At 39.3% G+C, this 27,397-nt stretch overlaps 2 protein-coding genes across 2 annotated transcripts in view; both read right to left on the bottom strand.

Annotated features, from left to right (window-relative positions):
• Nucleotides 1–1,308: 1,308 nt before the first annotated feature.
• bola1 (bolA family member 1) lies at nucleotides 1,309–3,037 on the bottom strand. Its single transcript, XM_005744066.2, has 2 exons — nucleotides 2,929–3,037; nucleotides 1,309–2,267 (listed from the first exon to the last, which is right to left on the bottom strand). The coding sequence occupies exon 2, from the start codon at nucleotides 2,244–2,246 to the stop codon at nucleotides 1,794–1,796; it is 453 nt and encodes a 150-aa protein (XP_005744123.1). The 5' UTR covers nucleotides 2,247–2,267; nucleotides 2,929–3,037; the 3' UTR covers nucleotides 1,309–1,793.
• Nucleotides 3,038–6,059: 3,022 nt separating this feature from the next.
• Nucleotides 6,060–27,397, bottom strand: part of sv2a (synaptic vesicle glycoprotein 2A) — a 49,692-nt gene continuing 28,354 nt past the window's right edge. Inside the window, exons 3-13 of the mRNA XM_005744065.1 lie at nucleotides 20,407–20,587; nucleotides 19,463–19,614; nucleotides 19,135–19,268; nucleotides 17,468–17,557; nucleotides 16,855–16,962; nucleotides 15,629–15,717; nucleotides 14,069–14,233; nucleotides 13,444–13,577; nucleotides 11,267–11,473; nucleotides 10,479–10,638; nucleotides 6,060–10,057 (exon numbers count right to left, since the gene is read on the bottom strand). Of these exons, the coding sequence (XP_005744122.1) occupies nucleotides 9,874–10,057; nucleotides 10,479–10,638; nucleotides 11,267–11,473; nucleotides 13,444–13,577; nucleotides 14,069–14,233; nucleotides 15,629–15,717; nucleotides 16,855–16,962; nucleotides 17,468–17,557; nucleotides 19,135–19,268; nucleotides 19,463–19,614; nucleotides 20,407–20,587 (1,604 nt within the window). The 3' untranslated portion in view covers nucleotides 6,060–9,873. The remainder of the gene's footprint in view (nucleotides 10,058–10,478; nucleotides 10,639–11,266; nucleotides 11,474–13,443; nucleotides 13,578–14,068; nucleotides 14,234–15,628; nucleotides 15,718–16,854; nucleotides 16,963–17,467; nucleotides 17,558–19,134; nucleotides 19,269–19,462; nucleotides 19,615–20,406; nucleotides 20,588–27,397) is intronic.

The raw sequence follows: 27,397 nt of genomic DNA, 5'->3' as shown, positions 1-27,397 counted from the left end.
TTATGTTGAGTCAGACTCCCTCCAGTTATTTTTCTTGTCTTATCTCCTTCGCAGGCGTGAGAGGTGATTTTTGGCCATCATCAGGGTTGAGGACAGGACAGGAAGACCTTTACAGTGACACGACTCAAAAATAGACGCCCACCCACATACAGCGCACGCAAACTGACTGTAAAGTATGCATCATCCTGAGAACAAGCAGAAACTCCATTTTGTACTTTTTGTGTAAAAGTTCAATGTGAAACTCTGAGAACAAAAATACATGAATTATAATTCAAAATACATCTAATTTACAAATTAGCAATAAAATACTTCTATTTAAATAAACACATTTGTCTTAAAGTGTATTTTGTTGATAAGCTTCTCTTAGCTTAGTCCTGGGATTTGAGCATTATATCAGTTTGTGTTTTTAATATCACTACATGCATAATCATAAGGAGAAAATTAAAAAGCACCACAATAACTGATATCCAACACTGGTCAACGTTTTTGTTGTTTTTTGATTTAGCCATTCAAATAATCCGATTTGTTCACACATACTGCCCTCTAGTGTTGAAACTGCAACACTGCCGTCATCTCCCTGAACACCAGCAGCATCTCATGAGTTCGTTTTATGTCCACAGCATTTAGACAATAACTTTTTTTTCTTCTGTAACTGAACTGCAGACTTTCAGGTTTAATTAAAGCGCTTTAACAAAAGTATTGAACTAACTATTTTAGAATTGCAGACAGTTTTACACACAGGCCCCATTTTTCAGAGGCTAAAATGTACATATGTTTGAAACACTTGGTTGCATTTAATACTTGGACGAACAACCTTCCTGCATTCAGTTTTGCATTTAATAACTGAAAACATGTTCTGGTGGGCAGAGATCCCATCTTTGCTTTAAGTAATGCTTTTGCAGTTCGCTTCATTATACAGTTGCACGGTGAAGCTCTATCCAACTGGTTTTGCAGCATTTTGCTGAATCTGAGCAGAGAGTAAAGCCCCAAACACTTCACAGTTCATCCTGCCAGAACTGCTGCTAAGAAGCACCTGATATATCTACCGTTTGCTTGAAGGTGCACAGACAACCCTGACTTCACCCCATCTCTTACTGGGGTTTCAGATGTTGAGCCTTCCAACACAAAGAAAATCTGCCTTTTTGTACCCATTTTGTAGTATACCACTGTGGAAAACTGTAACTTAATGGTTGAGCAAACACAGAAGACCTGTTTCTTCAGAATTAATAGTAAGAAACACTAAACTGCACTCACGTATTATCCCCAATACTCAATACCCAATACCTACTCGAATAACTTCATTCAAACTTTTAATTATCAAGTCTCACAAATGGAACTTTTTATTGCCACTCACAGCAATGCAAGCATTGCTTTATTCTAAGAGGTGACTAAGTAAATGCAAGTATACAGGCAAATAGGGGCTTTCCTGAAATTTAGATTTCAGGAAAATCACTAAATGCTATGAGCACAAATCAAACAAAAATAAAACCATACAGTAGCTTATTAAAGAAGAAGAGTGCATCCCTGTATTGTATTCATGCAGCACCTGGATGATAAAAACACCTGTGACCATCTAAAATCATATAATTTATATGCAGTTTTATAACAACAGAACCATTCAAACCAAATTTTGCATTATTAATGAATTAAAGAAAAGATTTAGAAATAAGACCACAACAAAATGATCTCCAAATAAAAGAGGAAATGCTGCTCTTTATACTTGTCAAGTATTTTCCTGTAGTCTTCACATTTCAGTCCCTCAGCACAGTGAAACTACTTCACAGTCCAACACTTCATTCTCGCCCAGCCTTTAACTTCTCCTCCACTGTGTGATCACCTTTCGAACCTCCCATGCAGGGCGGACTCTTAGCCACGGTAGGGTTACTTTGCCACTGCTCAGGAGTCTTTGCTTGGATCGCCAGTGCATGAACACAGCTACTTAACTCCTCCTTCAAAGCTTCGTTAACCAGACGGTGACGCTGAATCAGCGGCAGGCCCTCAAATTTGGAGCTGACAACAAGGACACGGAAATGGGATTCCGAACCGGGGGGCACAGCGTGCATGTGGCTTTCATTTTGGACTTCTAAGTGGTCTGGCTTCAGCGCGTTGGTCAGTTTGGTTGTGATAGCCCTTTGAACGGGCCGGCTGGGGTCTGGGTCCATATGTGGTCTGAAGTGGGCAAAGGGACGGGTTAAAGCAGGATGGGAGGATACGGGCCGAGCACAGCGGAGGACGCTGGGAAGCATCAAGCTGTAGCAGTTGACCAACTAGGAAGGCATAAAAACATGTGACATGTAAGGTAATGTGACATACTTGTGTTCAGGACAACATCTGGAGAATCAAGTAAAGACATGTTCAGGGCTTCAGCTGGGGTGAAAAAGCAGTTTTAGTCGATGCCCATTACATGATAAAAGCAATAAACAGATATCTTCTTCTGTTGAGGCACAAATTATCTCTGAAAAAGAATTAGGGTATTGTGTCTTTATCATGTCTGGGTTAGGATGCGTTTGATTCACCATATAACAATAAAATATCTGTTAGCTTGGTGAGGAGGCTCTTATTTAGCCACTGTGATGCCGTGAGAGCAGCTTCAGCGCCTAAACCGACTTCATGGATTAAAATGACACATGCGCATTTAATTTTTACAGACTGCATTACCCTGGCAACTTAATAAAGACCTCACAGCTCTCCCATTGTCCCTTTTACAAAGGTACACCGACCGAAAGGACGGTTGTGTAACTGTTTGCTTGGTGGCATGAAGTCGTTGCTTGCTAGCTTGAGATTTCCAGCTTTCATAGTAAAATCTGAGAGAAGGAAGCTGTGTTTACACCGAACATTTTCACACAAAACACGCACACTCTGTCTTTAATATTATAACTATAATAATTGACAAGATAATAATTAACCAAAGTAAATTTGGCTACTAACCTTCCAGCAAAGTATGCTCAGTGCTGACGCTGTCTCGTTGTTCTACTTGGCTTTGGATGTTGACAACCAGCGTGTTACTGCCACCTGCTGGGCTGGAGTAAATACACAACACCCCCAAATGCAAATCTGCGGCAGGAAATGGGAAGTTCCTGTTTCACGAAGGTTTTCTACACACAGCAAACTACTTCATTTTATATTTCATCTCTAGACTCTCAAAGTCTGTCTCTCTTAAAAAGAAAAATGTTGTCATTCCATAATTGATAAGACTTTTCAATAAAATAACTAAAATTACCTTCTGCCTACCATTGATTTCATATTTCTAAAATAAATAAGCTTTTACCAATATTTTTCTGTATACTGAATAAGGGTGTATCATTTCCCGCTTCTCCCCCCTCTGCTGTTACATTGTCGCCGTTTTCTTCTTCTTTGAATGGTATTATTACCTTTATTTCCAATTTCATTTGTTCTGCTTCTTCTTGAGTTTGAGCATACTGGATGCATCGCTAGTATATTGTTGCCATTTATTGTTTGCACACCCACTCCATTTTTAATGCATTTATATTTATAGTTTATTAAACAGCCCACAGTCATGTAGACGTTCCATAAGTTTCTGTAATCAAATTTGTCCAGGTTAAGCATGGTGTGAAGAGTAGCATCAGGGCTCCAGCTGCCAGGCATTTTTAAAAAGCACTCTGAGGAGAGTCATTTTTACGATTGAGTCTCTCTGAGTCGTCTCACTCACACTTATTATCAGGATTTTGCCAGTAAGATGAACCCACCCCTAAGCCCATATTAACAAAGTCTTAGCCTATCTTGGATAAATAAGTCTTCTTGTGCAGGAAAAGCCGTTTCTGGCTGTATTCTTCGTCTTTGGATTTCTTGTATGCTGGCAAACATATAAACAAACATACAAGAAATCAAACTAGTATGTTTGCACATGCATTGGACACCAGGTGGTTCAAGGATTATGATGATTATGTGAATCATCTAAACCTAAGTAAATGTGTAGGGTTGCTTAAGCGACCAGTGTAACCAACCATGTTGTCCATCACCTTCATCAAAACACCCAATAAGAGAATATCTTCTGGAATACTCTTTCCCTCAAATAACACATCACCCTGCATTATGTTTTCCTGTTTCAGGCAGTGCATCTGACTGAGTACATCCTTGCTAATGCAGATTTCCACCTGAAGGAAACGGCTTCCAGGGCCTAATCCGTGGATCGACTTCCTTCGAGGCGTGGACGTCTATCAGCAGAGAATGTCCCTTAGTCTGTAACACAGTCAAATATATTCTGAAGTAATATTCAAGCATGCCATTCAGCGTGTTAGTACGAGCTCGGGAGCAGCTTGGGAGAACAAGAAAACAGAGACTGCTTCAGGTTGTCTTCCCAAATTGACTCAACTTTATTCTCAAGTACAACAGTTTATATAGAGGGTAAAATTCATGAGACAGCAGATTATCAGTTTAAACCAGTACAGACCAAGATAAGGGAGCGTCTTCCTGTCCTTGGGTGAAGAAGCATCCTTTGTGGAGTTTATCAGTTCAGCTACAATTATGATTATCTCAGCGACATATTTTCAAGGCACGAAATAAAGAGTTCTTTCATTAGTGAATTCTGAAACAAACCATCTGGCCTTCAACAGGCGTCTCCTAAGAGATTAAGAAACTAATGTAGCTGAGGGAGTGATCTCTGTGGTATTTCAACCTTGTACCAGCCTGTGATTCTCACACATCAATTCTTGGGTCAAAGAGAAAAATAACTAAAACAAAGGGGCCTTATTGAATGACAGAGTTTTCCTGTATAATGTCACTATAAAACAATATCCAGTAAATGCTCCCATGGTACTAAAATACCTAACACCACCCTGTTTTGTCATCAGAACTGCCTTAATTCTTTGTGGCACAGGATCAACAATGTGTGGAAACATTCCTCCAAGATTCAGATGTATATTGACCTGACAGTATCACACAGTTGCTGCAGAGTTGTCACTCTCTTCATCCATGATTTGAATCTCCTGTCCTACCACATGGAACAGGGTGAATCAATGCTTTTATATTGTTTACTCTAAATTCTGACACACGCTGGAGGAAATATAAGGTGAAATCATCAGTCCATAATGCCATCCGAAATGTTGCAGTAGAAACTGAGGCTCATCAGACCAAGCAATGTTTTTGAGGTTTTTTTGTTTGTTTTTTCAACATAGTCTCAGGTTCCTGGTCTTAGCTGGTTTGGCAGGAATGAAACCCAGTGTTGTCTTCTGCTGCTGCTGTAGCACATCTGCTTCCAGGTACAATGTATTGTGTGTTTAGAGATGCTCTTCTGCATAGTTTGCTTTTAACAAGTCGTAATCTGAGTTATTCTGCCCTTCTTATCACCTCACAGCATTCCGACCATTCCTGTCTGACCAAAGAACTGCTGCTCACTGGGTATTTTTCTCTTCTTTTGACCTTTGTCTGTAAATCCTAGAGATGGCTGTGACGGGGAAAATCCCAGTAGACAATCAGTTTCTGAGACACTCAGACAGCCTGTCTGACAACCAACGGCTGTATTAAGTAAGTGTCACTTACCTTTCTTCCCCATTCTGATGTTCAGCCTGAAATTCAGCAGGTCATCTTGTCTACATACTTTCATTCGCTGCCATCTGATTGGTCTATTAGATATTTGTGGCAATGAGTGGATGAGCAATAGTACCTAGGGCGAGTGAATATCCCATTATACTCAATGGTAATATAAAAAACAAAATAATTCTTTTAATTTGTTTATTCATCATGATTCTTTGTTATCCATTGTGATTCCAAAGGGTCACAGAAAAATGTAAACCCAAAAATCAACAATGAGAAAATAGAAGAAAAAAAAATCTCACACACCTTTAAACAGAAATGATGCCGCCATATTTACTCTAATTAGGATTTATAACTGGTATTTAACATTGATGTATTTACTTGTGTTTCATTCTCATTTACAAAATACATAAAATCAAAGACAACATACAGTATTGTTCATTTACACTGCTTTTTTTTGTTTTACAGCTTTTTGTTTTTTAATATTTATGATACCACAGTTTCTAAACTTACAATCAACTACAGTTTATACAGCACAGTACAGTGACAAGGGTGATAAATTCTTCCTTACATTTAATTAATGGCAATGCAATTTTATTGACAAAGGCGTCAAGACTTAGGGTAGCTTCAGAGAGTACACACAAATGTCAGCTGTTTATTTCTGTGTCATTATTGAGCCAACAACCAGCATTTCCGTGGACAAGGCCAGCGTATAGCTAATGTGCTCCGATTCCCAATAACTTCAAAGGAGAGAATAAAAGACAAATATCCAAACACTTATTGCTTTGATAACTTTTTGCACTCACAATTGACTGTTGCTCAGGCCACACGTTAATTATAGAAAAAACCCTGTAACATAAGCTAGGATATGTATCTACAAGAGACAATCTTGACGTGAACCGAGTCACCGAGACACGTTAGCGTCTTGACAGTGTACCATGCTAAACAAATACAACGATTATCTTGACATCCTTGCTCTTAATTTCATGGGTGATACAGGACGATATACAGAGAATTGAACTGCTAACGCTTGGCATTTATATTTATGCTGTGAATGTGCGTTTGTGTATCAGTGTGCTCTTAAGGGAGGATCTGGCTAATTTTATTTTCAGGCCCGCTGGCTGTTTGGGCTTCTAACGATGTTATTTGTTGCAGATTTCCAACAAGAACATCTGAACCCTTAAAGTCAGATTTGTTAAGAGTCGTGAAAAGATGAAAAGTCCAGATGTTCTTGTTTCATGTGATGGGTGGCTTATCTTATTAGTTACATTAGTTATTTTTATTTACATATCTTCATATGTATAACAGAGAATTAATGGTATCATATGTAAACTCAGGGCATAGGAAATATTTGGCAATAATTAATGAGAGGTGGTCTCATGGCACACTCATAGATGAGGGGTCCGATGTCAGATTTGGATCAGAGTGAGACGGGAAAATATATAAAGGGCAGGTCACTGTCCTGGTGGAGGGGGGGGTTGCATGAGCACCTCATGTTCACAATTACAAAATTGTCATTTGGTAGATTTTGGTCATTGTGCTCTTGCTAAACCTTGTCTTTCACTTCACTTTCTAGCAAGGCCGCATCCAGATGTGTTGAGAAGGAATCGAGGGATTCTCCACTGTGCCTTTATGACAGTGTTCACTTAGTGCAATGGTTTGTCTGTTGTTTTCGACTGTCTCGAGTCTACGTATGGCTGCTATCCTAAGAAAATGGCAGTCTGGAGAAAAGGATTGTATTCTTGTTAATCTGGCATGTCGATGATTGTTTTTCTTAAACATTGCAAATGTGAACACATCATAATCATTTTGCGGATCAGGGGAATGTGGCAATATTTTCTGTGCTGTTGTATGTGTGGAATTTATGACAGTCAGCCCTTGGCAGTGAGTTCTCTATGATGAATTTCATGTTATATCTGGATACCTTTCAACCATACAGCAGACTTAAACACAATGTCCAAAATTCACACTCTCATCAGCATACCAATCCCCTTGAAATACAGTAAATCCTGTAACAGGCCTAAAGAACATACAAGCCCCAAAATAAGAACAATTAAGATGAATAACTCTCGTGCGATCACATGTCCTACTTTGCCTGAAGTACTTTACAACAGCTCAAATATTTACTCTCCAACTGTTGAACTGTATTTTTTCTTGTTTCAAGAGCAAAAGACAGATTAAGGGACAGTTTTTTTGTTCTCTGACTTAAAGTGCTATTGTTCCACCTTGCTTCGGTGTAAGCTGTGGAAAGCATCGTTCCCTCTCCTGAATCTAAGAGAATCAGATGACACTTGCGTTGGCGTGCACCAAGTGCCCAAAAATCAACAATAGCATCTTTACAGAAATCATGACCTAGCTACTCAATATTTTCAGGTGGCAGCACAGTGGCTCAGTGGTTAGTGTTTCTGCCTCACACCTGTAGGCTCTCAAACCTACAGAGGACTGTGCTGGAACCCTGGGCGTGTCCAGGTTAAAGCTGCTGACTGTGGTCCACGACAGGCTTACAAATGAGATGTTGCAATATTTTCCTGTTTCTTTTGTTTGGTTTGGTTTTTCTATTGAACTACACCAGCCAGTGGTATTACTCAGCATCGCTCTTCATCTACACATGACGAGAAGCTCATGATGTGCAAATGACAGAGTGACAGGATATAAATACTGCTGCCATGTTAGCTCGCTGCAAACTTCTTTTGGTGGGGAGGTGGAGACAATGGAGAGAAAATTATTTATGTGTTCAAATCGAGGTTTGTGGAGTTTGGGTGAAAAAAACATGCAAATCTGATTTGGTTTGAACTGTCCTTTAATCATGTCCAGTACTGTATGTTATCGTGCCGTGTTAGTTATCTACTGTATATTAGATAGGTTACTCCACATCCATCCACAAATCAAAGTTGCATTTGTGAAATGGTAGAAGACAAAATAAATAAATAAAAACAAAATATTCAATATTGCACAGAGGTTCAATATTGCACCAAGAAGCACACTCACATTAATGAAAACATTCAGCTCAAACAGATAAAGGTATTTAGGTCAGCTTACACATCTAGCACAATCTATGGCTGCATCTAAAACATTAGCTTGTGGGGTAACATTTAAAAAACTTTCTATTATCTTCTTCTTTTTTTTCATGTGTAATAACCAGATTAAATCTGTGGCATGTGCTTTAAGAACAGTTCAGAAGTATTGGATCCCTACATCAGAATAAAAGCACTGTGCTGTCTTTTATGGATAAAAAATATCAAAATACAACTTAATTCAGAGTAATTGATGCACAGATGCAACATGTGCTGCTTACATGTTGTACTCTCAGTTTTCATAACGTTACATACATACGTTGTGACATGCAGAACACCCTCCAAAGCATACAAGAGACAAACATACTGTAAGTCTGGGAGAAAGAGTACTAAAAAGGCATTTCTCACAAAGGGATATACAGAGTGGCTGGAAACGATGATTGAGTGTGAGATTCTAAACATTTTCTTCAAGTCAGGAAAATGTTAGGGGCACTCACACTGACAAGTGGTTGTGCTTTACATGTACATTTCAACAGATATCTTCACCTTTGTGATTTAAATGGTAGAATGCAGTTTTCCCTTTGAGTGGGAAATGTGTATGTATGATCTTATGGCTGCTTGGAGGTGAGCGGTGTTTCACTATAGCAATGCAATAAAGGGAGAGAGGAGCTCAATGGAGCTCCTTATCGCAACAAAAGCAAACCTGGAATGTTCTATTATCTAAAAAAATGGCAGTTAGTCTGTACACCAACACAAGACCTCAGGAGATAAAGAATGACGACAGATCTTTGTTAAGGAGGAAGCCAAGAGAAGAGTGTCTTGGTTTTACCTCGCAAAGTCAAAAATGCTTCAAATCAAGGCAGAAAATGTTGCATTTTTGAGTCAGTGTCCAACAATGGTAAAGCACTCAAGACTGGAAAGGTGAGTTGGATTTGCTCGGAAGAATGGAGGTGACTACAGAGAATTCTGCAACAATGGCTAGTGGTCATTTCTATGAGTCTATTTGCATGGCTCATCATCAAGAGTCCCCATCCCTGACCTCCAACCCCAGAGGAATGTATTTACAGTGTGGGAGACAGACTCTAATAACTAAATATGTCATTAACTATGTTTCTGGTGTTTTCATCTTTTCCAATTTAGAGTAACAATGAGGCACAGGCAGCAGATTTTACTTTAGCTTTTTCTTTTTTACAGCTCTTTGTGGAATGGAGTTGTACCAATCAAATAATTACTAATATTTACCTGCATTACAATTTACTCTTGTTGATGGGGAGAGGTTAGAGTGCAGGATTTGGAGGGCTCTTGAGCTATTCGTTCACAGTGTGGCAAAAACTCTTCTGCCCTCTGGAAAGTTGTTGGTGCCACATTATTGCAGCACCTGGCCCCGCGTCTCAGGTAGTTTGAGGGCCAGAAAACTGCCTGCTGCCAGTGCACCTGAGGCAAACAGGATGGGTACAGCCTTGGTTATGCCAACGAACGAAGTGAAGATGCTTATGCCTAACACCGCCGCTAATTTACAGAGGGCGTTGAGGAAGCCAAATGCTGTGGTTCTGAGAAAAGAAAGATAAGAATCACAGAGTCACTTCGGTGCCTGAGCATGTTTAAAGTAAACCAGCAGAGAAAACAGTTGCTTGAGTTACCACAGGGTGGTGCTAGAGCTCCTAAAACTCAACAGCGTTTGGCACGCTACTAAAGGTAGTGCTCCTCTTTGATGAGTCTGACAACACAGGTGCTCTTACTTTATATTACTTTCAATATATATATATTATACTACAAGTTATAAATATAAAGTGGAACCCAGAGAAGCTCCTTTTAAAACCATTATTTGGAATCAAGAAAACCCAGAATCCCACAATGTCATCCATCCCTGCAAGCCAACCAATCATAAAGGGGCATCTGTTATGACATAACTTAACACGTCACAGCCTTTATGGTGTCAGGGAGATTTCTGGGCTTGCCTGGATTACCTACCTCTTGTCAGAGGGATAGAGCTCGACGGTCAGCACGTCCAGGGAATTCCAGGAGGCGATGCTAATTCCTCCAAACAGGCAGAGCAGGGCAATCATAGCTGATTCGCTGTTGCCAAAAGAAAGGAAGAAACAGCTGATGCAAGATATCACGCTGGAGCCCGCTGTGGATAAAGAGGGGGAAAGAATGATGTCAGAAGAACTGATGGGATTCCTGCATAACTCAGCTGAAAATGACTGAGGATCAAATCATTTTGCACCTTTGCACATAAATCTCTATTGCACAGAACACTTATTAAACAGATAAAATAAAATGATCTCTCTTTATCTCCCTCTATTTTTCTTTTTCTTATCTAAATCTATAGCTATAATTTCTCATTCTGACCAATAGGATACGTTTCCAGACCAAACAAAATTGTTCCATTGTTCCATCTATATTGCTTTTGGATGAGTTGCCCTTGAACAGAACTAGATGGCATCCAGAAATCTTATCATGAGCAGGTTAATGTAGGAAAACTACACATAATAAGGTTTGTGGATTTCTTTTTTCACAATCTGGACAGTGCTGCTTGTTGGCTCTTTTAGCACCACACGGCAAAAGAAGTAATCTTCCACAGGAAAGTTGTCTTTTCATGCCCTCAGGCAGCAGCTGATAAAAGTTCTTTAAAACAAGTGATTTACAGTGCAGAGGGAGTTATATTTAAACGTGTGCTGTATTTATATTTAAAAATGAATTGGATCAAAGCAGGCCTAACTTCAGATTCAAGCACCACTGAGTAACATGGCCCATACCAAGCATCCTCAACCGTCCGATCTTGTCCATGAGCAGCGCAGAGACGATGTTGCCTGGCAACACAGCCAAGGTACCCAGGAAACTGACAAAGTAGACCATGTAGGCATTATTTTCATCGCTTATGTCACTGAGCAGGCAGCCCTCTTTGTTGTGCAGGAAAGTGCTGTTGATGAGCTTACAGTTGATCAACCTGTACTTGAAAAGATCTGTGAGGAGAAAGAAGGGATAAGGAGCGATGTTCAGGATAGCAGGAGAGGAGACAGAAAGAGTGAGAGGTTCAAAGAACTGGTCAGTAAACTGCTGTCAGGTGGACAAAGCAAGACACTTTATTAACACTCAGTGAATGATACTAAGAGGACAACATTTGCAAGATCAAATATTACTCTTGGACCACAGAGGGGTCACAGAAAATCTGTCGATCAGAAAATTCACACAAGTTGTATTCACTAAGCAGCATAAAAAAGCTGCTTTGGTGCTGAATTTACGAAATAAAGAACACAAGATTACAATGAGCAGGTCCTGTCAAAATTAAGCTCTCTAGTAATGAACCTATAGGATGAGCAGCAATTCCAAAATATTTCCCAGAAGGGAAAATCATCTATCATTCACTGCCAAGTGGAGAATAATGGAAGCAACCGAAGGATGAATGTGAGGAAATGAAAAGGAGAGAGAAAATTAAACTGCAGTAGCTCAAATCCACATTCTGGGGGTATTTTGCTACCCTGGAGCTGGACACATGCAGCCATACTGAAGCATGACGCTGAGCCCAAATAAACCTAAAAGAAGACAACTGAGAGCTGATTGTTATGGACTTTTCTCCATTTAATGTCGACCCCACTTAATTTTTATGGGCACAGTCAAACACTGTGAAAGTTAAACATTCATGACATTTTTACTCAGGATTAGATGATTTTTTTTATTACCAGACCTGTGGTGCCTTTTCCAATTCTTCAGTCTGTATTTAGATGTGAATCAAACAAAATTCTGTTGCATATCCAAATTTTGATGATAGGCAACGTACATTGAACATGACATGCGACACAAACGCAAATGGAGAATGTAAGATGAATATGAAACACCTGGGTGCAAAAGAACTGGGATTGTATTAGATGTTTTTTAAAATATAAAGATGTTAATCATCTCTGAAAATGTGACGATATTTATGCTAAGCTTCATTCAGATTGACTCACGCAGATACGGTACATGCAGCCATATGTTACAATTATTATTCTAAAAAGATTTCCTGATATGTCAGACCTTAGAAAATGAAAGTGTGCAAAGTTGAGCCTTTTTTAAACCTGTAGATCTGTACATTCAAAGACTAAGATGAGGTACAGCCCAGCTGCATTTTTCATGTGTTATTTCCTCGTCATTCTGCAGTGTAAAAATAAGGTGCACCATGGCAACTAGCACTAAAGTCTCAAGTTCTGCATAGAAAACCCAAAGAGACCTTAATCCTTAATAAGCAAACAAGTTTCTAATTTCCATTATAACAAGGAACTCCTGGCCAGCAGTGATAGCACAGCTGAGTGATCGCTTGACTTGTGTAAAGACTGCAAATAACCAACAAAGCGAGACCAGGGCGGTGTTTGCATGTGTGGACACAGCTGCTGAATCTGAAACTGTGTGATATAGATTTCCACATGTGGTATCATTTGTCTTTTTCAGTGAGGAAAGAATAACATTAATACAACAATCCCCCGGTGTGTAAGGGGATTTTGCAGCTCCAGAATACTCAGTTCAGTATAGATCCAGTCATTCTGTGAAGGTGAATAAGGAAGCAATTTAGCAGTCTGACAAACAGAGCCAAACTGCTCAGGGAACGCACAGAGCGCACAGAACTCACCGGTAACAATGTATTTACTAGACAGTAGCAACAAACTGTCACTTTTCAACAGAAAACACAGGAGTGAAACTGAGCCAGTAGAACTACTTGCAAGGAAGTTATTTATAAAGAGACCTCCGAAAGGTCTATAAATAGCAAAGAAAGAACAGGGGCACAGAGCAACAGCAACATTACATTTTTACCATAAATGGCCATATATAATTTATTCTGCATTTTTTTCAGGGCCTGCTGAAACACACATAAAAGCTTCTAATTTAAAGGTTTTACTTATACAAGACCATATTTTCCTATTATAGAACACCTGCGAGTGTTTGTATGTGTGTTCCCTACCAGTGTTGTAGAAAAGGGTGGCAATGAAGGTGCAGTTCTTGAAGAAGGTATTGGTGGAGGTGATGTCCTCAAAGTAACACTCCTCAAAGAGGGAATCCTCAAAAACCATAGACTTCATTTTCAGGTTCATAAACCTGCAAGCGAACACATGAAGGAACAGTGGAATTAAGGAATGGAGGCATGGAGAAAATGAACAGGTGCAGCACGGAGGTGGAGAGCAGACAGAGACAAAGGAAGATGCAAAGAGACAGAGAAACAAGTGATTTGTCACAAGAGTGTCAGATATGGCATTAGCATAATGCTGTAAATTTGTAACATCTGAAATCACATGCAGAGTTCAGGCTGAAAAGGCAAGGTCAAAGGAAACATCAAAGACAGGCTAGTTGAACATGAAAAAGTCCCCAGGGCTTTCATGCAATCAAACCAGTGTTTAGAATAAAACATTTCGGAGCCTCATTTATATTTGCATCTCATTTGTTGCCGTCCACCACAAGCTAGTTCTGTCTGAATGCATTCATTCATTAAGCGTTGGACCAAAAGGCATCTGACTGACATGAAGCCCAATTCCAAAGGATTCGCTGTCATTCAAAACGCAAACACTAATGAGGAGTAGAAGACAACTCACTTGTCGTTAAAGTACTCTCCTTGACGGTGAACCTGGTTTTCCAGGGTGAAGTTAAAGGTGACGTGTTCTACCTTCTCCTTGACAAAAACCTTGGTGCGTGAGGAGTACTCCTGCTTCTGCAGGTATTTGATCATGTCGGGGAACCACACCGTCAAACCATAGTAGCTGGAAGACAAAGAAAAATTCTCTCACAGAAATGATCCATTTACCTCTAAGAGACCTGAAAAGGGAAAAAAGAGCCAGTGACGCTTTATGGTTATACATAAGTGTCATTTCTTTTTTACCATCTACATAATATGAATTTGCAAGTTGTTCAGCGCTCTGTTGGAGAGAGCTCGAGGTAATTAAGCCTTCGATTAAGCCTTTAATTAAACATAATGTTGTGTACTTTTGCTCAGGAACAATAGAATATAACGTCCAGGGAAATTTGATTAGTGACTGGCTTCTAGAAGGATGTTGGAAGACGAGCGTTACTGAGTAAATTAATATTTCAGTGCACTACGGCTTTATGGATTTATATTCGTTATTAGTTATATACATAATATATTGGCACTAACTGAAATACATGTTAGATAAATCCAAGTAATGTTATGTTTTGCTTTAGCAAACTACTGTATCAAACTGAACCTGTTTACCAGGCTTAGTAAAGGTTCACTGGTGAAAATTTATTGTCTTGCATGCCTTTGAACGTTAAAATAAATTCACATCAATTCATTATTTTGTGGATCGTTATAAAGATTGCAGCACATGATTCACATTATTTTAAATAAGGCATAATATTTTATTGCACCTTCCGCAACGTGGTAAGTGGTGCCTGAGGACAATCACATTTTTAGGATATGTGTTAAAGATTATTTAATACATGAATATTTTTGTGAAATAGGGCAAGCTGTGCTTTGGTATAGTGGCCAGGCTGCAATGGCATCACAGCCGCATGATTCTTCAGATGTAACGATGACTGTGGAGCAACAGTAACATGATGAACACCAAGATGGCCATGAGAGAGACACCATGAATAACTCTTTGGACCCTGCAGAAAGCAGTGCTGTCATCCTGGAACAGATCCCATCAGGATAGAAATGATGATCACAGAATAAACGTGATCGCCCAAGACTTTGTTCGTATTGATTTGTAGTGATCATGCCAACAAAACCCTGTGGGAGGGGTCATGGGTTCAGGGTGAATCTCTATTTGATTCTGCTTTTTCATTCTCAGCTACAAAAAGAGGCATTTGAGTTATTCAGTAGCACTGCTGACACTAAATGACATGAAAGTGATCGCATCCATTCGCAGATCCTGCTTCAAGCCCCTTTTTGTTTTATACTCACTGATAAATTCCTGCTTTCACCAACTATTATAATTATGGACCTGCCGTGGCCAGCTAGACCAGGAGATAATGTTGGCCTTTACATTTAAATCACCAACAGCCAACTGACTCCTGATAAACAAACACAAAGCCGCTGTGATCAACAGCCATCTGCTCTTTTTAGTTTAGACAAATAAACAGATTTCACTATGCAACACAGAAAATCCTGCATTAGTTAATACACCTGATCCTACCTGAAGGACATAGAGAACCACACAGCCATCATCATGTAGGTGGTGCGCCGGTACTCGGGAGAGAAAATGGTCTGGAAATTACTCCAAACCTGAAGAAACACACAGACAGACACAAGAGATGTGCAAAGAGAAAGTAATAAATGTAAAGTACACTCAGCTAAAAAGTCAATAGACTTCAGACATTTCTGAAAACAGGGTTCTTTTCACCAACTGTGAGAAATAAAAAGCATCTCCCAGAATCCCTTTCCAGTTTTAGTGTAAACAAAGACCGAAAAGGGAGAACACAAACACACAGAATCACTAAACACACAATAAGATCTGACAAGATAAACAGAGCCTTGGTGAGATTTTTAATATATCTTCTTTTTAGTTACAATTCCTTCAGATCAAGACCAGGTCCATTTTAACAAGTGAAGCCAACTTAAAGCCTGTCAGTGGAGTTCTGATCGTCACAGAAAACAAGATGCTGCCATTTGATTCTGTGGCTCTTGGCTTCTCAGACACAACCTTCAGTCATCCCAGTTTTAAAAGATCAAAGCAACGATGGCAAAAAATGTTCCGTTTGAGCCTCCAGACCAGGACAGCACAAACCAGTGGGAGACTAGATCCATCTTTAACCTCCTAAGACCCGAACTCTTCCACGGCATGCATTTTAATTTCTCTTTGATATTTGGGCATATTGGGGCCCAATGAATGTAAAAAATGTGATGTCCACATATGTGAACGGCAGGTCTTAGGAGGTTAATACACAGTCTATGTTTCCACAGATGTAGGACTAAGTAAAGCAACAAAAAGTGTTATCAAAAGACTGTATAAATTTTTCAAATCCACTGATTGTTTTCAAGTTAAAGTAGCTGTATGTAAATGTATCGCTGATATCACAAATTTGCTGTGCACATTTTCTTGTCTATTTGCAGCAACAAGGTTAATGGATTGTGTTTTGCTTTTCTAGTGTTGCTGACTGCTCAGAACGCTTTACACTACAAACCACATGAGACCATTTACAGAAACATTCAGTTATTTATTCTATTCATTTCAGGCACTTTATCCATTACACCCGGTTCTGGAGTAGCCACGGATCAAAACAGACCTTCTAATTAATGGACAACCTCCTGAGCCACAAGTAGTTTGAATCCTTTCTCCTTTTCATTCTCGTTCTTTTTCATTTAAATATGTATCAAGTAAGAAATTGATTTTAAAAAAGAATAATCAGGGTTTTTTCTTACCTGATGGAAGAGCGTGGTGAGCTTTATCCTCCATTTCTCGTGCCAGGCAGCACCATCGCCCATGTTTACCAGCTCATCCATCTGCTTCACTGTTTTGATGGTGGTCACCTGGGAGGTATGATTTAATTGTTCTGTTTAACGATTGTTAATCGTGCTCCTCTTGAGAGTGCTTTACAAATCTCTTTGTTAAAAAGGTTTCATAGAATAATCACACAACTTCATATAAAATGATGTATTTTTCCATTAAAGTTCAGTTAGTATTACAATGTATCCATGTTATGAGGCTAACAGCTGACCAGTAACACCACAATCTGTAAAACAGAAAGTTGTTTTAATAATTTTACTCAAAGAAAAGATTATAAAACATCTTTGAATCACCATTTTTCATTTAAATTATTAATATGAACTGTACAGCCTGAGGCATAAAGAGATTACAGAAGTTTAAAGAGCATCTGTTTTAACTCATTAATATGCAAAATTATGCAGCACAGAGCTCTAAACCTGCTGCACTCTATAAGCCCACAAACTGCAAACTATTATGATGATGTTATTTTCTGCATTAATGCAAAAGTGTTAGCATGAAAGAAGCTTAACATTCTTGAGTGTTACTTACAGAGAAGACCCTCTCGGGGTAACCCTTGGCCCTCATGTTGGTGTCGTGAACTTGCTTCAGAATCATCCACGCCTCGTCATGTTTGCCATTCTTTTAGGAGGGGCACAAAAAAAGATGTTTCGCATATCCTTCATTTCCATTTTCAGTTAAATTAACGCAGCTTATATTTTATTATTTATTTATTATATTAGTTTTCATTTGTTGTTGTTGTCTTTCCATCATGGATGATTATTTGTTTTGGGGTTTTTTTGTTTTTAGTTCATTGTTAGTTTTATTATGAATAGATTTTAAATTTTGATGTGACACTCGTTTTCAAGTTATTATCTTAACTTAGTTTATTCTTAACCATTTGAAGGCAACTGGACGTCTTTTTGGTTTCTTCAGTACTTAAAATCCTAGATAAAGACAAGATCTTTCATTTACCGTTTGTGAACTAGGTCTGGGCATATAGGAAATCTTGTGCAGTACTTAGAGTCACATTCAGATAAATGCATATTCATACAACTATTCAACAATGTGCACACTTAGATAAATTACGTTTTTGTTTTTCTTAAACAGATAAAGATGTAACCTTCGTGCCCTTGGAGGTGGTTCTGAGATTCACGCGAGCCAGGGGTGTGGCTACTTTCTGAAACACAGCCATACTTCAACATCCTTTGAGCTATTAAAGTTACGTCGGTCACAATTGGCTCGCAAAGAATCTCGAGACTGCGTTACGGGCAGCTGATAGCTGGTGTCATGAGCCACCACCTCTGTTCAGTGATGATCTTTCACAGTGGACATGGATGGCCTCTTGGATTAGCAACTGAATATTTTCACGAATCAAAAAGAAATCCAGTTGCTTTTATTTCTAGCCTTCAGAGTCTTCCTTTGAGTTGTGAGTTCATGTTCCTCACCCAGCGTCTTGTTTTGTATTTTATGGCGTTTTCATTTTGCTTTGGATTTTACCTCAGTCTGCTGCCTCTGCATTTATTTCTCTGCCTGTAATCTCGGCCTCCATTTGATTCTTATTCTTCGTTAAATTTCAGTAAGTGCTGCAGTTATGTTTATGTGAAAGCCTGACTACATTTCAGTCCAAATCGAGACTAAACCACACACAGTACACGTGGAAATGTTTCAAAATGCCAAATGAGAGGTTGTTGATTCTACAGTGTTTTATCTTTGTCTGCCACCAGCTGCAGCTTCATTTACTAAACTGAGATATTCTGATGTGAATGAAAGTGCGTGGGACGTGAGTGCAGGTGTAAAATAAAATAAATAAGTAAATATGTAGAAACAAGGAGATACAAGAAGTGAGAACATCTGGTGGTATAAACCTGCAGCTAACATGATTAGCTAAAAGTGGTTTAGTACTAAAATACTGACAACATGCCTGATTTTTTTTATATATATTGGGCATTTTTAAATAAAAATCAGGGTTTTTTTTCTGTGTCAGTGTTTAAAACATACTGAACTGAATTCAGAATCTTTGATGTATATTTCAGCATCTCCAATGTTCAGATTTCTCCTGGACGATAAATATGTACATATTAAGTTATTCAAAATGTTTTGGAAAAGTGCATAAGCAGCACTTTGTCTTTAAGGCTGTTTATGCTTTCAAGCATTCAAAATGTATTCAAAAATATATTTCCACAAGGTCTAAGTGGGGTATGAGCTGTCAGGCTGACCTCAAGGTAAAAGCGGGGGCTCTCAGGCATGGTGGTGAGGGCAGAGATGGCCGCCACAGAGGGGAAGGCACACACCAACACAAAGACACGCCAGCTATGGAACTGGTAGGCTGAGCCCATCTGGAAACTCCAGCCTACATGAGGAAAGGAAGCAAGAAGAGACGTGAGACAGAACTGCAGCATTTGTCATTTGCAATAAAAACTGTAGAGAAATGTAAAGACAAAATTAGCATTTACATAGCTTAGAATGGATACTGGCCTACTGGTGCGTGAGGAAACAATCTCGAAGCTTAGAATGTTCATATTTAAATACTGTACATTTTCTTACCATAGTGTGGGATGATGGCCCAAGCCATAGCAGATGCGTAGATGCCACCAATCATCCAGAACATGCAGAGCCAGGACAGATGCTCTCCTCGCTTCTCTTGGGCGAGGAACTCAGAGTAATAGGAAAACACAATTGGGATGGAGCCACCAATGCTGTGGAGTTAAAACGGAAGGTAACCGAATTAGAAAAGGTGGCATCTGTTCCCATAACAAAAGATTCAGTCATTTGTGATTTTTTTTATTTCTCAGTGAATGACTGAGAATTCATTGAACTGTCCATCTTGGTATTATATACATACTTTCTTGCATGTGTGCTAATATTAAATGAAATATTTCTAAAGATTTGTAATATAGATATTCATTCTGTTTGTGTCTTTTAACTATAGCATGTACAGCAAATCATTTTAATGGATTTCACCAAAAATGAAAACAGAAAAATATTTATGAATTATTTCTTACAACCAGCTGAAAGGGCATGATTTCATGCAGGCTGTCATTCTGCTGGCATTCTGCTATAACCACCAGCAATGAGCACAAAATGCTTTGACTAAAATCCTTTTACAACAGCCTTAAGATGCTGCATGCAAGTTAAACTACAGACAGGTTGGCTTGTTGCAGTAGGTCAGTGTTCACATTGTTAGTCAATGACTTTGGACCATGTTATGGAAGCTGTTGACGTTTCTAAGCCCAAACCTGAGGAAATGGGAGGCCCAAAAGTACCTTTCAACACTTCACCTGAGATACAGCAAACACCAAATACAACCAGTATCTAAGGGCACACTATTTTTTTTTCTTTTAATGAAATATAGCCACTTCATATTTAATCTGCTCTGTGCCACGTGACATTGCTCTGCTTATCAGTTTGACTGATGTACTACAGTGGGTCGTGACTGCCTCATCTCCAGCTTTGGCAGCTGTGTCTGAGTGACTCATCTATCCCCTTACCCCACACCAGAGATCAGGCGGCACAACAGGAAGGAGCTGTAGCCCTGGACGAAGGACGAGAAGAAGGCAAACACACTGTTGATGGAGAGGGAGATGAGGAGGGTCTGCCGTCGCCCGATTCGGTCGGCCAGGCCGCCCCACAAAAACGCCCCAACCATCATCCCCAGGTACACAATCAGACCTGGAGGGAGGGGGGATTAAGAGGGAAGAGTAATGGAAGAGAACGTCATGGGAAGAGATAATGAGATGGAGAGAGACAAAGGGCAAGATAATGAGTTATTATTCATCAGTAAACTCATTGATATTACTTCCAGCCTCCACTTGCACTTTCATTAAACTTCCACTGCCCAGTAAATTAGCTCATCTGACTGCCTCACTGGACTCAAGCATTTTGCATTAAGCATGAAACAGCAAGTTAATGCAATATAATCATCCAAACCATATACTTCATAGCAGAGAGGGTCGTGGCGTACATCTTATTCACAACAGATTTTGTGAAATATGCAAAATATCATCCTTCACTATGTGTATAATAAAAAAGAAACTGATCTATCCCTAAATTGTATAAATGTATTTTTCTTTTAAAAAGCAGCAAAGTAAAGGAACCAGAGAGACTGATTACTGGACAATACTAGTTTGAGTAACAGTAAGTGACCGAGAAGAGACAGGAGACTTAAACAGGGAGGTGGTTTCAAGGGGTTCTCAAATTTAATCAAGACCATGTGTATTATAGTACAATACACACGTATTATAGTATTATAGTATAATCAGGTTGTAACTGAGAGCTGGGTTTCACACAAAAGACAGTTAAGCATTTTTTCCTTGTTGCAATATTTCAGATGTGTATTTCAGAAAGTGTGAGCAGGCAAAAGATGAATCTCTAAAACTGGAGCATGGAGCAAAATGCAGGTGGCAATTAGCTGATGTTAGCACAAACCTAGGAAATGGGCCATGCCGAGCTTATATTCAAGCTCAAATATGGTATAATCTGTAATCAGATCATATAAATGAACTTTAGAGGTGATGGTAAATGATTATTAGCTTTAACTAGAGCTTTATTACATTCATAATATGAAATATTAGTGTTTTGGAAACTATAAGGTTTATATAATTACACTGAATAGTTTTAGTGACATACATAGATATATACTCATCTGAAACACTGGCTAAGTTGAATGAGCTAGCATGCATTAAAGACCTGGGCTTAATAATGAGGTCACCAAAAAGGTGAGAATCTTCCAAAACATGAAAGTGCTGATAAAAAAATCTTAGACAAAGGCTGGAACCAGAGAACAGGAACAAACTGCTGCAGCCTTAAAATAAGTATACATGTTGTGTTGCTTTCCTATAAATGACACCTCTGTTTGAATCTGAAGAAACCTTTTCATCACTCGCTGCCCCTAAAGATTTTATTCTTTTACAACTTCAATACAATCCCTTTAGTGGCTGCTTGCTGGTGTTTCTACCCAAATGAAATTCTCTATACAGCCAAACAGTATAAACTGAAACCCGTGGATAAAACTGCTTTATTCTCTTCTGCATCAGGAAGTCGCCACCAGGGAGGAGATGCCGTTAACAGAAACAAGCAGCACCTTTGTCAACCCGACTTGTGATTTAAGGTGCCAACATGACTCATATCCCACACTCTGTCTGTCAAACCTTTTCTCTCTCTTGCTCTCTGCAAAACTGATGATGCTCCCACACCACGCATACACCAGTTGTTCTCCTGCAATCAGCACCTTATTGACATCCTGTCAACAGTGTTCGCACTCTGAGGGTGTTCAGTGAGACAAGTTATTGGTGAGATCACTCTGAATATTTAAGGAGAAACTTTTCACCATACTGTGTCTGATTGTGACATCTATATTTAAATTCTCATTATCACTTTTTTGTATGTGAAAAGGTAGTAATCATGCATTTGTATACTATTTTTTGGCAAGAATTAACCCCAAAGCTCTCAAAATATTCAATTGGATTGGAGAATAAGCACAATGTATTTTTTCTAGTGCATTAGAGTCAAATTTCTCAGTCAATTTTATTGATTAAGGATTAATTTAAGTGGCAAAGCCAGTTGATAAAACAGTCAAAGTGCTAAAAAGTAAAAAGAACATCGAACCAGATCCAAAATCATTTTAAATAACCCTTTTGTGAAATACTACCCCCTGGAGGTGAAAGATTTAGTTAAATTTTGCAGAGTATTTTTAAGGCTCATTACTCTAAGAGCACAGGGTCACAGTTCTGTTCTGACTGTTTTATCTGACATTTCAAAAGATCGAGTAGAAAATGTCTCAATTAACTGTGATGCTGAAATTCTGAAAAAGTGTTAAAATGCATAGAATAATGCAATGCCTAGAGCTCCACAGTATTCCACAGTATCTGCACATTAGTGGTGCAACGGATCACGGTTGATCCATAATCCAAACCGATCCCACTCCACGGTTCGGTACACACGTGATCTGAAGATTCGAAAAAGAAGGAAAAAAAGTATGTGTATGGTGCGCGTGGTGGGTCTGTCAAGCGATAGTTATGGCCAGCGCTAGCGGTCTGCGGCATTTAAGCAGCCCTTTGCTGCCCAGTCCGACCGGGCTGAAGCTATTACAGAAGCTATTGGGGTGTTTAGCTGCAGACAGGAGGCCGTATTCCGTTGTGCAAAACAAGGGGTTTAAACTATGATGAACGTGCTTGATGATATCCCGTTGCACGTCCGCTTTAGTGGCAAGATTGTTCCAAGCATGTATGAGCAGGAAAAGTTTAAAGTTATGGCTGAACTGTCCCAGGCATCTTCTGTTGCTCTAACTACTACGAACGGGTGGACCTCCAGGGCAACGGAAAGCTACGTGACCGTGACAGCTCATTATATCACAGCGGAGTGCAATATAATGAGCGGTATGTATTATTGTAGGGTCTACCTTACAATATAAAGCGCCTTGAGGTGACTGTTGTTGTGATTTGGCGCTTTATAAATAAAATTGAATTGAATTGAGTGGTAGATACAAAGCCCTACACTGCCCTATACTGTATCATAATGTTTTTTTAATAATTGCGTGGAATGAGTCTTGAGTTGAATGTTTTTAACAGGCAAAAAATACTTCAATAAGTAAATGTTACATTTTTGTCTTTTTTCTTTTTTTTGCTGATCCGAAAATTGATCCGATCCGTGACTTAAAACCGTGATCTGATCCGATCCGTGAGATTTTTGATCCGTTGCTGCACCACTACTGCACATGCACATGAAATGAGTGTCATTGTTATGGCAGATAAATGACAATGACAATGTTAATCCCTAAAAACTCCATTCACTGTGAAAATTCCCAACTTCAGAGGTTGAATATGCATTTATATCCCAGTCCACTTTGACCTTTGTTGCTGAGTTTGCTCTTCATAACAACAGTACTTCTGGATTTTGTTAATGATAGGGGCGTGGTCTCTTTAAATAACAGTGTTAGTGTCACCTTATTGAAATGAAGTTCTCAAACATATTTTTTGATGTTGTTGTGTACTGGGGTAATTATAATGGAATGACCTGATAAATAATACAACCAGGAAGCTAAAGAATGCAAACCACTGGGTGATGTCATAGTGGCTGTGTCCATCTTTTATGTACAGTCTATGACTAGAACCAGCAAAGTGATAAAGGACAGATCCGGTCTCACTGAGATATTTTGTCCCAGAGGAACAGTAGCACCATTTTGTCCAGGTTTGACTTAAACTCTGAGACATCAACCAGACAGGTGACAATTACTTCTTCTACTGAATTGTGAACTTCTAACTGAATTCAACACCACAGTGGTACAAGAAGCAGAGTGTATGTGTAAGACAGAACAAGGCCCAAGACGTAGTCTTGTCGAATTCCTGCTGTGAAGCAGCATGGCTCAGACACTGATCCTTTAATGTCACCCTGTGAGCTTTATCCTTCAGGTAAGGTGCAAACAGTAAAGGTGAAGAGCCAGAGACACACCATCCATTCAGCAGAGTGGTTTACTGAGAAACATTCAGCACACAGTTCATGAACACGAGCTGTGCATGTAGTGTCAATGCCAAGGAACAGATTCATTAAGGACTGCTGGGCTATAATAGATTTATTGCTACACAGGTCCTGGTATAAGTGTATCAGTGAACCTTGAGATGACATTGTTTTATCATGACAAGATTTTTCAGTTTCTGACCGAAAAGGCTGACTGCTATTTCAAGGTAGAATTCATGGGGAAAATCTGAAACGGTCATTAACCTGAGGACAAGTACCAGTAATCAAGGCACAAACTATACTCAATGCCATGGGAATCACATTGTTACATTTAATATTGTTTCTTGCATAACAAAAACAACACAGTCCTGCCAACTGCTAGTGGTGTAAGACAGCGGTCCCCAACCCCCGGGCCTCGGACCGGTACCGGTCCGCGAGTCGTTTGGTACCGGGCCGCGAGAGTTGAGGCTCAGATGTAAAATGTATAGTTTTCAGGGTTTTTATCAGTTTTCAGCGTTATTTTGTTGTCGTTTTTATCGTTTACTCGGTTTTCACGTGTGTTATGAATAAATTTTCTTTTTTTCGGTACCGGTACTAGTTTTATTTTGTTGTATTTATCCGCGACTCCTTAAAGGCCGGTCCATGAAAATATTGTCGGGCATAAACCGGTCCGTGGCGCAAAACAGGTTGGGGACCGCTGGTGTAAGACATCCAGAAAAAATACTGAATTAGGCAGGGAAAAAATAATTCTACACAGGTTTTAAACGCATCTGGTAATACGATCCGTTATTAAACAGTCTGACAGAGGTGCAAAGTGCCGGGATGATGAAGCTGGTTGAAAAGCCAGGTTAACACAGAGGATGGATGTCCTGAACTAGAATAATGTGACGGTGGGCGTCCTTTTTCTTTTTAAATGAAAAGACCTCTGAATGAAATTATTGAAGTGTATTTGTTTCTGGCTGCACATGTTTCATTCCTGCTGTCTGTCCTTTGGTTGTATATTTCAGTGTAAACTTTTGCAGCTGTAAAATGAGGAGCAAGGTGACTTTCATTCCCTTCATTGAACAAGTGTGTGTGTTATTAATGGTCACCCAATCATATCTGGTGACTTGTTTTATGCTTTATTTCCTTTTCACTCACTGCTAACATCCTATAGAATTAGGTTAAATCTTCAGGAGATTAAGAAGTACAGCAGAAAGTCCGCTGAAGATAAGGAATCATAAAGCTGTGTGTGTTCCAAAGCAGCGGTACCGCTGTGAGCTACTTCTCCTGGAAATATCCTTCATAGCAGCAGCAACCACTAGCAAGTGATGGTGATGATGAATGTCGCCGCATTGCAGCAGCATCAAAGTAGACAAACAGACAGACAGCCACAGTGAGTAGGATGGATCAAATGGTAAATATTTCTTTCTAAACCACCATATCCAGCTGGGAGCTGGAAGCCTGATTGCTGTCGTGACCAGTAACCACGTCATTATCATTTCCCCTGTCATCACATTTGCTTGTCTATGTGGCTAGAATGCATTAGCAGCTGCTTTTGGCTCGAGGATGAATTGTGTCCCAATTTATCGCTCTTCTATATCTGAGGGGTAAAATAATTAATTAAGAGGCTAACAAAGCTCGCCTTAAAGCTAAACCACAATGTCATCAATATTTAGTTTGACTAATAAAATAACATCATCTTAGGGAAGAGTTTGATTTAAGCCCAAGTTGTTGCTTTTATGTACTTTTAAATGGACAAATACGGCAGAAACCAACTACAATATTAAAGGTAAAATACATTCTGGCAGTAAAAACAATATTTTTCACCAAATTCCTAAAGATGCACATAACAGTCGAAAGACCAATCAATACTACTATATTCCCAGTGGATGAACAGGTGGCTTCTTTCAGGTATTTCTTTTTTTTTTACAGCCTGTGGACTTTTACACTCGTGGAGCTGGTTTTGGCCACAGCAGGGAGCTCTTTACAGGGAAAAGCTGCAAACCAATCAGCAGAAAACAGAAATGTTTCCAAAAAGCTAATGAAAAAAAGTTTATTATTTAATGGCCAAAGAGACAACACTGTGCTTTTGTTTTAAACTGTTAAATAAGGAAGCATCATAGTGCAAAAAAAAAACAAAAAAAACATAACCACTGCAATGACCCAGTTCTTAGCAGTAGTGGTGCCTGATGGGATGCTGTGATTGATGCTTGTGCAGGTTGTTCTGGCTACACCCTTATGGGATTAAATGGGGTCACCACCAACAGGGACTACAGCAGAACATGAACCATATGATGTAAACTGTATGGAAATGGGGTAGAAATGGCAAAAGGGCAGCATATGGATTTTATAGTGAACAAATGATGTTTTAAGGGCAAAACTGACCTGCAAAGAAGTTCATTCACAGAGAATTCTATGAGGAAATGACCTTACCTGATTAGGTTAATAGCCTGAAGCACTAGTTCAATATAGCATGCCAGTTCTTTTGTAAACTATAGTATGATTCAGTGAAAAGAAACCAGAAAATAAAGCAATATATGATTTAATTCCTCTGTTTCATCATGCCTGGGTTCACAACACCAAGCTGGAGAAGATGCTACATTCATGGCTGCATTCACTCTGCACAGTCTACAGCTTGAGCCTCATTCCAGTTAAATAAAAGGAGAAGGAGACAGAAAAGCCATTACAGCCTACAGTGTGGAGGTGAAGCATCCTATCAAAAACAGTTCTGCTGCCAACAGCTTTTGTATTTGAAATCCTTCAGCAGTAATGAGATCCCGACTATTTCTTTGTGATTTTTTTTTATTTGACAGTTTTCCCAACAAACTCTTGAATCTAGAATTGCATTCAATTAAATAATGTTCCTATTGGTGACGTTTTCATGATTTTCAAACCACTTCATTGAATTCCAGTGAATCTGATGCTGCAGTAAGCTGCAGATGCTCATGTCTGTGAAGGTTCTCAGTCATCCAGGTCATCGTAGTCAAAGGAGCTTGCAAAGAAAAGCGTCTGGACTTCTTTAAGTTGCTTGAAGACGTTTCACCT

The sequence above is a fragment of the Pundamilia nyererei genome, unplaced genomic scaffold (assembly GCF_000239375.1).
Source record: "Pundamilia nyererei isolate P.nyererei 1_Seehausen unplaced genomic scaffold, PunNye1.0 scaffold00138, whole genome shotgun sequence".
Lineage (NCBI taxonomy): Eukaryota > Metazoa > Chordata > Actinopteri > Cichliformes > Cichlidae > Pundamilia > Pundamilia nyererei.
This window is presented reverse-complemented; position numbering and strand designations above follow the sequence as displayed.